General features: G+C 42.7%; 1 protein-coding gene across 5 annotated transcripts in view; it reads right to left on the minus strand.

Annotated features, from left to right (window-relative positions):
• The window catches only part of SACM1L (SAC1 like phosphatidylinositide phosphatase), a 573,015-nt gene that overhangs the window by 19,355 nt on the left and 541,415 nt on the right, over positions 1 to 12,245 (minus strand). For all 5 annotated transcript variants that reach the window (XM_077269423.1, XM_077269421.1, XM_077269419.1 and 2 more), the window contains 3 exons: positions 8,347 to 8,419; positions 8,171 to 8,264; positions 1,829 to 1,921 (listed from right to left, as the gene is read on the minus strand). In XM_077269423.1, the coding sequence (XP_077125538.1) occupies positions 1,829 to 1,921; positions 8,171 to 8,264; positions 8,347 to 8,419 (260 nt within the window). The remainder of the gene's footprint in view (positions 1 to 1,828; positions 1,922 to 8,170; positions 8,265 to 8,346; positions 8,420 to 12,245) is intronic.

Genomic DNA, 12,245 nt, shown 5'->3' on the forward strand with positions numbered 1-12,245 from the left:
GACCAAATAAAGTTCTGAACTTTCAGCAACGACCAGCGATATCACAGCAGGATCCTGATCTCTGCTGCGTGTCAAACACAACGATATCGCTATCCAGGACGCTGCAACGTCACGGATCGCTATCGTTATCGTTGCAAAATCGGTTAGTGTGAAGGTACCTTTAGTACCAACCCAACCAACAGCTCAATGCACTTCCAAAATTTCTTTCAGGTGGTTCATTAACCCTTCAGGTGCTTTTCAGGAATTAATGCATAGCATGACAGCAATGAAAAAATTGATTTTTACCATCTAAAATGTGATTACTTTTGAACAGGCCACTACAGCGCAAACTTTAAGGCCGTTATTTAGTCGTCAACTGCCATGGCAAACATCAGGACCACACAATCAAGATCTCAGGGTGCCAATTAAAGAGAGCCCCCACACTCTTAACCATCTAGATGCCGTAGTCAAAATTGACAGCAGCATTTAAGGGGTTAAATGACCAAAGTAGGTGCCAACACTGACTGTGGCTGATGCAGCAAGTTGTCAGCTATAGTGTACAGCCGACAGTTACAGGATTGTCACCTGTTGGCGGATGCTAGTCTCTTATATCGCAGGCCAGTAAAAAGATGTATTGGTGGTTAATATTAATGGCTTGACCTTAGAATAGGTCACCAATGTCCGATCGGTGGGCGTGCAACACCTGGCACCCCTGCCGACCAGCTGTTCACAGTGTTGGCTGAAACTGATCAGTTACAGAGCTGCACACTGCAGCTCTGCTGACAGAAGAGTGGTCACAGCGGGCACACATCCACCCACTATTGATTTGTGCAGCTCCATAACTGACCAGGGTGCTTGGTGTCACATCTCCCCCGATCATACATTGCTGACTTATCCGAAGTCCCAGACAACCCCTTTAAATAAAACAAAACAGTAGTTTACTCATCCCTCTGCCACTTCCCCGGTTGAGCTGTCAACATTGTTCAAAGCAACTATTGAACTCATCTGCTTTTGCTCACTACTTTAGCAGAGCTGCTGAACACAGTGATTGACTGCACCGTTGTAAATGTGACTTCACAGCTGCAGCCAAACAATACAAAAGAGGGAAGCGGCAGAGCCTTAGCTATGAACAATGGAAAAGACCACAGTTTGTTCTTTTAAATTAACTGAGCCTGCAGAGAAGATTTTTTTTTTTTTTATGTGGACAACCCCTTTAATGTGGACATTCTATTTGCAGAAAAAAAATAATCCACCATTATGTTATACACAGCAGCACAGCCTTACCATTTGACAATATGGGTATGATTTACGTTATCCATATATTTTAGCCTGATTCATCATTTGACACTTTTTATAATGTTGTCAATTTTTAAAACATTACACTCCAGTACTCCAATTTTATTGTTGCACAGTTAAAGACTATGATTGGACTTTTTAAGAGTGGACTTTTTGCACTAAAAAGGCGCAACATGTGGACAATTTATCAATGCACGTACGACATGTTAGTAGTAAGAATAAAAAAAAAAAAGAGAACACGATACAAAAAAAGAAAATTAACTTAAACCCCCTCATGCAAATAATACATTCGAGGCCCAAGTTTGTTTGTAGTCTAGCTACAGGGAGCCATGTATCGGTGGGTTACACAGGCACAAAACAAAAAAGGTGTGTCAAGATGGCCAATTTGTAAATTGCTTCATTTTTGAGACATTGAACAAATAAGTAAAATCAAATGATTACGACTGCCTAAACACAACAAAAAACTAAAACCAACATTGCTTAGTAAATCAGACTCCACACTTTACAGGTACCATTACCGCTGGGACAACAATGATAAAGATTACAAACTTACAGCTAAAAATTTCCAGTCTTTCTGAATTTGTAAAGGACTTGTAGAATAAACTTCTTCAACTGAATAATTTCCAAGAAACAAATCAATTGAATCCTGCAAAATAAAAAAATATGCTTAAAAATGTGCAATACACACACACACACACACACACTTTTGAAAGACACCATCCATTTTGTCATATGGTTTATTGCAAAGTGGAGAAAGTTCCCAGTGAAGTGAAATTGGGCATTCATTTTGCAGTAAAAAATGACTTGATAATAAAAACATGACTGTCCAGGTCAGTAACAATTGCAATGATACCAAACTAGCATATTAATTTTTTTATTTAAGTGATAAAAAAATGTTATACATATTTATATATATCTACAGTGCCTTTCGAAAGTATTCGGTTCCCTGGAACTTTTCAACCTTTTCCCACATATCATGCTTCAAACTTAAAGATACCAAATGTAAATTTTTGGTGAAGAATCAACAAGTGGAACACAATTGTGAAGTTGAACGAAATGCATTGGTTATTTTAAATATTTGTGGAAATTCAAAAACTGAAAAGTGGGGAGTGCAATAATATTCGGCCCCTTTACTTTCAGTGCAGCAAACTCACTCCAGAAGTTCATTGTGGATCTCTGAATGATCCAATGTTGTCCTAAATGATAATAATTATAATCCACTTGTGTGTAATCAAGTCTCCGTATAAATGCACCTGCTCTGTCTCAGAGTTCTGTTTGAAGCACAGAGAGCATCATGAAGACCAAGGAACACAACAGGCAGGTCCGTGATACTGTTGTGGAGAAGTTTAAAGCCGGATTTGGATACAAAATTATTTCCAAAACTTGAAACATCCCAAGGAGCACTGTGAAAGCGATCATATTGAAATGGAAGGAGTATCATACCACTGCAAAATCTACCAAGACCCGGCCGTCCCTCTAAACTTTCATCTCAAACAAGGAGAAGACTGATCAGAGATGCAGCCAAGAGGCCCATGATCACTCTGGATGAACTGCAGAGATCTACAGCTGAGGTGGGACAGTCTGTCCATAGGACAACAATCAGTCGTACACTGCACAAATCTGGCCTTTTTGGAAGAGTGGCAAGAAGAAAGCAATTTCTTAAAGATATCCATAAAAAGTGTTGTTTAAATGTTGGCAACAAGCCACCTGGGAGACACACCAAACGTGGAAGAAGGTGCTCTGATCAGATGAAACCAAAATTGTACTTTTTGGCAACAGTGCCAAACGATATGTTTGGAGTAAAGGCAACACAGCTCATCACCCTGAACACACCATCCCCACTGTCAAACATGGTGGTGGCAGCATCATGGTTTGGGCCTGCTTTTCTTCAGCAGGGACAGGGAAGATGGTTAAAATTGATGGGAAGATGGATGGAACCAAATACAGGACCATTCTTGAAGAAAAGTTGTTGGAGTCAGCAAAAGACCTGAGACTGGGACGAAGATTTGTCTTCCAACAAGACAATGATCCCAAACATAAAGCAATCTACAATGGAATGGTTCACAAATAAACGTATCCAGGTGTTAGAATGGCCAAGTCAAAGTCCAGACCTCAATCCAATCGAGAATCTGTGGAAAGAGCTAAAAACTGCTGTTCACAAACGATCTCCATCAAACCTCACTGAGCGCGAGCTGTTTGCCAAGAAATAATGGGCAAGAATTTCAGTCTCTCGATGTACAAAACTGATAGAGGCATACCCCAAGCGACTTGAAGCTGTAATCGCAGCAAAAGGTGGTGCAATAAAGTATTAAAGGGAACCGGTCACCCCCCCCCCCCAGTCCTTTCAAACTAAAAGAGCCACCTTGTGCAGCAGTAATGCTGCATTCTGACAAGGTGGCTCTTTTAGTTCTGGGTGCTGTAACAAAAGAAATGATCAGTTTTATAATTTGTCTGAAGTACCTGGTCCTCAGTCAAGTAGGCCGGCGTTTCCCCCCTGCTTCAGACAGCACACAGCTGTCACTCACATCTTCTTGGCGCCGGGGACCGCCTCCTCCTCACCGGTTTTCAAAATAGCCGGCGCCTGCGCTCTTTTCCCCTGCCTGGTGCAGAGGCGCAGTGAGCACTGGCCGTCTTTCCTCATATGCAGCCCAGCTGACTGCGCCTGCGCGGCCGCCCTGCTTGTGATTCCCAGCCCCGCAATGTGAATAAATCATAAGTCACTGTGGGGCTGGGATTCACAGGCAGGGCAGGCGCAGTCAGCTGGACTGTATATGAGGAAAGACAGTCAGCGCTCACTGAGCCTGCACCAGGCAGGGGAAAAGAGCGCAGGCTATTTTGAAAACAGCGGCGCCAAGAAGATGTGAGTGACAGCTGTGTGCTGTCTGAAGCAGGGGGGAAACGCCGGCCCACTTGACTGAGGACCAGGTACTTCAGACAAATTATAAAACTGATCATTTCTCTAGTTACAGCACCCAGAACTAAAAGAGCCACCTTGTCAGAATGCAGCATTACTGCTGCACAAGGTGGCTCTTTTAGTTTGAAAGGACTGGGGGGGGGGGGGGTGACAGGTTCCCTTTAAGTTACAGGGGCCGAATAATATTGCACGCCCCACTTTTCAGTTTTTGAATTTCCACAAAAATTTAAAATAACCAATAAATTTAGTTTAACTTCACAATTGTGTTCCACATGTTGTTAATTCTTCACCAAAAATTTACATTTGGTATCTTTATGTTTGAAGCATGATATGTGGGAAAAAGTTGAAAAGTTCCAGGGAGCCGAATACTTTCACAAGGCACTGTATATATCCATCTATCTAAAAGACATAGAAAAAACATAGTTGCACAACATTTGGCAATAATGACAACCTCCAAACACTTTTTCCAGCATTTGTGAGTTTCTTGCACCTGTCTGACTTTCAATTGGATTGAGATCAAGATTCATTGCTGGCCAATAGAAGAGTTTATTTTTTCTTCTAGAGAAGATTTTTTCTGTTCCAGGATACAATTGTCCAACATATTTTGTGCTGAAACGATAAGATTTACCTTCACTTCGTCACTCCACAGAACAGGTTTTGGCAGTGTGCCGTGTAACTTTATGTGGTCTTGTGCCCAAGTTGTAGTGGTTCCTAAATGCTTCCACTTTTCAATACTACCACTCAAAATTGATTGTGAAATACTCAGATGAGATTTCTTAAACTGACTTGTACTACAGAACTACACAAGAATTCAGAGAGCTCCTCTAAGAGTTAGGGTACCGTCACACATTGAAATTTTCATCGCTGCGACGGCACGATTCGTGACGTCGCAGCGTCGTATAATCATCGCTCCAGCGTCGTAGACTGCGGTCACACGTTGCAATCACGGCGCTGGAGCGATGCCGAAGTCCCCGGGTAACCAGGGTAAACATCGGGTAACTAAGGGCAGGGCCGCGCTTAGTAACCCGATGTTTACCCTGGTTACCAGCGTAAACGTAAAAAAACAAACAGTACATACTCACCCGTCGGTGTCCTTCAGGTCCCTTGCAGTCTGCTTCCTGCTCTGAGTGCAGCCGTACAGTGAGAGCGGAGCACTCAGAGCAGGAAGCAGACTGCAAGGGACCTGAAGGACACCGACGGGTGAGCATGTACTGTTTGTTTTTTTACGTTTACCCTGGTTACAAGCGAAGACATCGCTGGATCGCTGTCACACACAACGATCCAGCGATGTCAGCGGGTGATCAAGCGACGAAAGAAAGTTCCAAACGATCTGCTACGACGTACGATTCTCAGCAGGGTGTCTGATCGCAGTAGCGTGTCAGACACAGCGATATCGTAACGATATCGCTAGAACGTCACGAATCGTAACGTCGTAGCGATGGAAATTTCAATGTGTGACGGTACCCTAAAGGTACCTTCACACTAACCGATTTTGCAACGATAACGATAGCGATCCGTGACGTTGCAGCGTCCTGGATAGCGATATCGTTGTGTTTGACACGCAGGAGCGATCAGGATCCTGCTGTGATATCGCTGGTCGTTGCTGAAAGTTCAGAACTTTATTTGGTCGTCAGATCGGCATGTATCGTCGTGTTTGACAGCCAAAGCAACGATGCCAGCGATGTTTTACAGTGGTAACCAGGGTAAACATCGGGTTACTAAGCGTGGCCCTGCGCTTAGTAACCCGATGTTTACCCTGGTTACCAGGGACTTCGGCATCGTTGGTCGCTGGAGAGCCGTCTGTGTGACAGCTATCCAGCGACCACACAGCGACTAAACAGCGACGCTGCAGCGATCGGCATCGTTGTCTGTATCGCTGCAGCGTCGCTTAATGTGAAGGTACCTTAATTGATGTCTCAGAAGAACTTTCAGTACAATGTCCGTTTCTACCTATAGCTTCTACTTCTTCCTCTTTGAAATGCAGGGAACAGAAGTGCCACTTGCCACCCATAAGATCTTCCTTTATTGCGACAGCACTAAAACATGAACGGGAGGAGGCTGACAGCATCCTGGATGACGGCCGTTTTGCATGACATTACGCTTGTATGTTTCCCAGCACTGGGACCTGTGCTGGGACCCGTAGAAGCGTAGTGTCAATCAAAACGGCCGTCATCCAGGATGCTGTCAGCCTCCTCCCGTGCATGGTTTAGTGCTGTCCCAGTAAAGGAAGATGTTATGGGTGGCAAGTGGCACTTCTGTTTTCTACTTTGAAGTTTTACCACATTTTCAAGTTGAGCACCAAGATTTCCAACAGCTGCAGTGTATGTCCTGTGTCTCATTAGGAGTTTTCCAAGTAGTGTCAGATTTCCCCATTTTTTACATTCTTCCTCCTCTCCTTCTTACCTCTGTCAACTCCTATCTAAGTAATGGGAAAATGTACACTACTGAAGAGAGACAGATTTTACCAATAAAGAGTGATAGATATCTCAAGGAGGAGAAAGATATAGATCTCAGAGAAATTTACTAAAAAAATTCTTATCTTCACTTATACTATTGATTTATGAAATAAATCAAAGCTGAACCATTTCTTCACAAATGTTAGTGAAGGCAGACTTCATGGTAATATAAGAGATTTAGAAAGTTTCAAGCTTTCGTGTTTGGTCTAATATTTTCTTATCTCATATGCAATAGTTTGCAAAACTGTATGTTTTGGTAGTATACTGGAAGGCGCATGAAAACTAAAAATTAAATCGACATACTCCTGAGAAGTGGGAGTTTGGTGGAACTTCCAAATGGAACTTTGCATGAAGTGTTACTTTGTCTTTAAATGGTTTAAGAAATTGCTTACAGGGCAATTTACAGAAATGCATATGCTTACTTGTGTTCATCCACATCTCTGGGCGCCCGTAAGGCGGCCGACTTCCACATTTGGGTCTCAGTGGTCATCTGTAGTCTGAATTTTTCAGCAGCTTTTCATGTATATGTAGCTCTTTCAATTACAAGTCCAGCAATATCTTTACATGGGGAATCCGTTCCTATGTTTCTGAGAAATCAGTGTTTGAATTTGATAGGCAGATGTCTATAGTGGATCTGAAGCCTCTCACTCCAGCTCTATTCCTCGCCCAGTGCTGCCGCCTCCTGTTTGACTGACAGCTCCTTTTCCTGAAGTCATGCAGCATAGGTGCCGCTGGACAGAGAATAAAGCTCGTGTGACAAAAGCTTCAGATTTACCATAGTACAATCATAGAATGTTAGAGTTGGAAGGTGAAAGGTCATCGTGTCCAGCCCCCTGCTCAATGCAGTATTCATTAGCCATCTCAGAAGCCATCTCAGACAGATGTCTGTCTAGCCTCTGTTTGAAGACTTCCATAGTAATTTGCACATCAGTTCAAACTATGATTTTCTTAACGGAGGAAAAGACTGGCCATGTAAAGGTATTACTTGAATTGTCTTTGAAAGATTTACATGCATATATAAATAGCGTGGTGTGAAATCCTGCTGACAGACTCCCATTTCAGAAGTGCTTCCTTATATTTTTATCTATATAGAGTACACTACACATAGAAATGTATTAAGTATTCAAAGAATATATTGCTCGCCATACAGTGCTGTGGAGTCTGTGTCCATTTTAGTGGAGTCAGTGTGTGTATAAAATGGACGGACTCCTAAAAATATAATACATTGGGTACAGTAGTTCAATGCAATATGTGCTGAATATTTTTTCATAAGAACTTGGAAGTGTTATGAAATGTCCTATAAATATCGGTTCTATTCCTGATTTAGGGATCTAGGCATCTGGTGGTGATGAATCCGTGCTGCACTTTATGCACATGCTCAGTAGTGACGCTCCTCCTCCAGTGCAGTGTAGTCGGAGTCATGGAATCAGAGTCAAAGAAATTGAGGATTTTGAGGTTTGGCTTACTGACTCCACAGCCCTGTTGCCATATACAGCCACTATGATGGAGCAAAACTGTGTCCTACCTGTCTAAATCCATCAGAAAAGTTGTTTTTGTAGTACCGTATGAGGGAGTTCCAGCCATCCATTATAAGACCCCACTGTGTCCGTTTGCCAGTTCTAAAAAAAATAAACATGCTCTAGGCGAAACACAAATTTGAGATGTAGAAGTGAATTTTCATACAGCAGCATTTCAACTTACCTTGTGAAGTCTGTCTTTAGAGCTCCTGTTCCTGCATATTGCTTTGCACAAGCATTTGCATTATCGGCCCAAGCTGTAAATGTAGTGTAATATGTAACTACACAACTGAACAGTGGCACAATCTCTTTACAAGATTGATTTTACACACAACTTTATTAAAATTAGCAAGAATAGGTATGGCTGAGCGGTGCATGCAGTGAGACATCTCTAAGCTCTCGCTGCACTCATCCTTAAGGAGCCATTTGAGACTGAGAAATGGACCAGTGAGTAACTTACCCGCTTGCCTTGAGGTCCAGGAACTTTGGGGTGCTGCTCTCCGAGCTGTGGTGGTGACATGAAGACACGCTCCAAAAGGCATATAAAACAGGAGGACACAGTGTCGGCGTGTGTGAAGAAGAGCTGAGCGTCTGGAACAGTTTGCCCACAGACCACGCTCTTCTAGTACCCTGCAGAAGAGGTCAGTGTCTGTCGCACAAGTGTATTGAGAGAGGCCACGCCCACTAGACGGATGTGTCCCCACTCCATACACTTGTATGGAGTGAAGCCGCGCTCAGTGCCCACTCCGCTTCTGCCCCGGAATATGCAGATTGCATACATCCCCACCATTACCAGCTCAGAATCTGGCAAATCTTTGCAGTGCATGCGCTGGGGGGGATTCTTAAGTCTGCAGTCTCAATGGGATATATGTGTTCATAGGTGTTCTTAAAGATGGGTACAAAAGTTAACTTTATTTAATGGAATATACGTGGGCTGAGCAATGGTTTGAAAAGAGAAATGAGAAAATGAGAAAATGATGAATGAGAAAATTTTTAATTTTAATTTTTAATGAGAAAATTGAAATGTCGGTCTTTCTGTAAGTTATCCTGTCAAAATTATTTAATATTTATTTGCCTGTTTTTTGTTTTCCGTTTCCTGCTGATTCGTTTGTATTCTTTTTAATATGTGGTTATTAATGTTTTATGTTTTTGTTTCTTGATCAATGTTTTTTTCTTCTTTTCTTCTTTTTTTCACATTTTGGGTAAGAGGAGTTTTCTTGTATGATGTCATTTCAGGGGAGGGGTTGCATTTGTATAAATTGTTACCTCATTTCCCGTTTTGACATCGGGATCTGTGGAAGCGCTGTGTGCGCGAAACAGCTGTCATCCTGTGGTCAACATGATCTCCCTGTCCATATCGCACATGTCCTAATAAAGACTAATCTGTTTAATCGGGCAAACCGTTTTTTTCTGGTTTTCAATAAGTGTGTCATCCGTGTGCAATGTTTTCCGGTATGGATATTGGAAATTAAATTACAAAGCTTCTCAAACTTCCACTGTTAAATATGTACAGCACACGGACGGCACACAGACTGCATGTTTACACAGACCCATAAACTTGTATTGGCTCTTGTTATCTGTGCTGTTGGGAAAACACAGACATGCGTGCAGCATCATAGGTTAAAAAGAGTACCCGTGGCATCCGTGAAAAACATGATACACGGTTGTGTGAAAGGGGCCATACAATCAAATAATAGAAAACATTAGCAGAATTGCTGTCTTTTGGTACATCCTACCTCACAAATGGCAGAATAAAAAGGGATTAAAAAAAAGTCCTATGTGTCCCTCAAACTATTCTGCTAAATCCCGTCTAGCTTCAGTGTCGATGGTTCGGGGTCGGTTATTATTCACTTTGCAGCTATAATATAAGGTGCAGCCCAGTGCAGCCCAGTGCTAAGGCTAGTTTCACATTAGCGTTTGAATCCGCAGCGTTTAAAACGCATCCGCAAGTGGTGGAAAAAACGCATATAAACGTGTGCAAACGCGGCTTTTTTTAGACGCATGCGATATCGCATGCGGTTAAAAAAACGCCGCGTTTATATGCGTTTTTTCCTGCGTTTGCGTTTTTGGTGCGCATGATGAGAAATTTCACAAGAGAAAAAAAAGATAACCAGACACCGCCAATGGGACTACAGAGGGCGTGTATTATGGGATCTCTATATATAGACCCTAGGGCTACTGAAATCTTAACAGTTTGCTACTGTATCCTGTGTCATGATGGATCTTCGCATGGAGAGCTTTTATTTCAAACTGGATTTAAGCATCAAGAGGTTTCTTGCCTGTGCTTTTGCTTGGGAGCAAGACAGAAATCGCGAAAGATGGAGAAGGAGACAACGTAGGCGTTTTTGGAGGCACCCCATTATCGAACTACGTGAGAGCCGTGGAGCCTATCACACGCTCTATGCCGAGCTTAATGCCAACCCAGAGAAATTCCAGGAATACACAAGGATGTTGCAAGACTCGTTTCGGGATTTGCTTGCTCGTGTCCAAGGAGCCATACGGCGACAGGACACCCAGCTCCGTAGAGCGATTCCACCGGAGGAACGTCTGCTGGTTACATTAAGGTACGTTCCAAATCTAAACCAATGACAGTCCAAATTTTGTGTTTTCTGACGTGTATGTTTTGGGTATTTTCCTTTCTTTAGCGTAACCACACCATAAATAGAATAATGTTTTTTGGGTTTGTTTTTCTTACAGATTTCTGGCCACCGGAGAGTTTATCATCCCTCCACTTCCAATACCGGCTTGGAATATCCACCCTGTCCAGAATAGTTGCGGACACCTGCCGGGCTTTGTGGAATGTACTCCGGGATGAGTTTATACCCCTACCCACCTTGGACATGTGGCTAGAAATTGCGGAGAAATTCTGGAGTGTGTGTGATTTCCCCAACTGTTTAGGAGCGGTGGATGGAAAGCACATTCGCATTATCAAACCAGCCAGAACAGGATCGGAGTACTTCAATTCAAAAAATATTTTTCTGTTGTGCTCATGGCAAAAGCTGATGCGGACTGTCGCTTCATCGCCGTGGACATTGGAGCTTTTGGCCGTGGCAACGATTCCCAGACTTTCAAGAACTCCGATATGGGCCGCAGTGTGTATGGCAAAAATTTCAATTTTCCCCCGCCACAACCTCTCCCCAACACTCAAGGTCCACCGATGCCATTTGTTATGGTTGGGGATGAGGCCTTTCAGATGTGTGAAAACCTACTGAAGCCCTATTCCAGTCGGGACTTGAACCACACTAGAAGTATCTTTAACTACAGACTGACCAGGTCCCGAAGAACAGTAGAGTGTACCTTTGGCATTCTGGTCGCTAAATGGCGCATTCTTGCATCAGCCATAAATCTAAAGGTGGAAACATTCGACGAGGTGGTCAAAGCCTGTGTGGTTCTGCACAATTATATAATGGCTAAGGAGCAACCCAACATTGAACTGGATGAACCAGTTGCACACCCACTGCCCGATTTCCAGCATCACCCGCTGCGGTCAACTGCAGCAGTTGGTCACATGCGGGACCAATTTGCTGCCTTTTTTGATTCAGATATTGGACGTGTGTCATGGCAGGACAATGTTGTGTAAATGTCCTGTTGTAATTAGATCTGTACCAGTAATTTTCTGATATGAAAATAATATTTCTCATTAATAAACTTTAGTTTTGGTTGTGTTGACCGTTTTCCTCTACAAACCAAGGCTGTCCTAAAACTGGCAGTATTTGGTCTGTATTTAATATCAGTTTTTGTAATCCAAAACCAGGAGTGGATGATAAAGGCAGAGGTGCTAGTTATTATGTTAATATCATAATTTACCTCTAATTGTTCCACTCCTTGTTTTGGCTTACAAATACTGATATAAAACACTGGCCACGTACTGCTAGTGTTATGGCAGCCATGTTGCTTTATTGGTAAGCTTGATAACGTCATTGCGTCCCGATTCTGTTCTGCTGTATCCATTGGACACAGACTGAAGAGACAATGACTGTCACACTAAAGAGATCTATACTCATCAAGTCAGGTGTCAGAAATAATGAATTCATGATGCACATATAACAGCCTCATGAATTCACTATTTCTGACACCTGTGCA

The sequence above is a fragment of the Ranitomeya variabilis genome, chromosome 6 (genome assembly GCF_051348905.1).
Source record: "Ranitomeya variabilis isolate aRanVar5 chromosome 6, aRanVar5.hap1, whole genome shotgun sequence".
NCBI classification, from domain to species: domain Eukaryota; kingdom Metazoa; phylum Chordata; class Amphibia; order Anura; family Dendrobatidae; genus Ranitomeya; species Ranitomeya variabilis.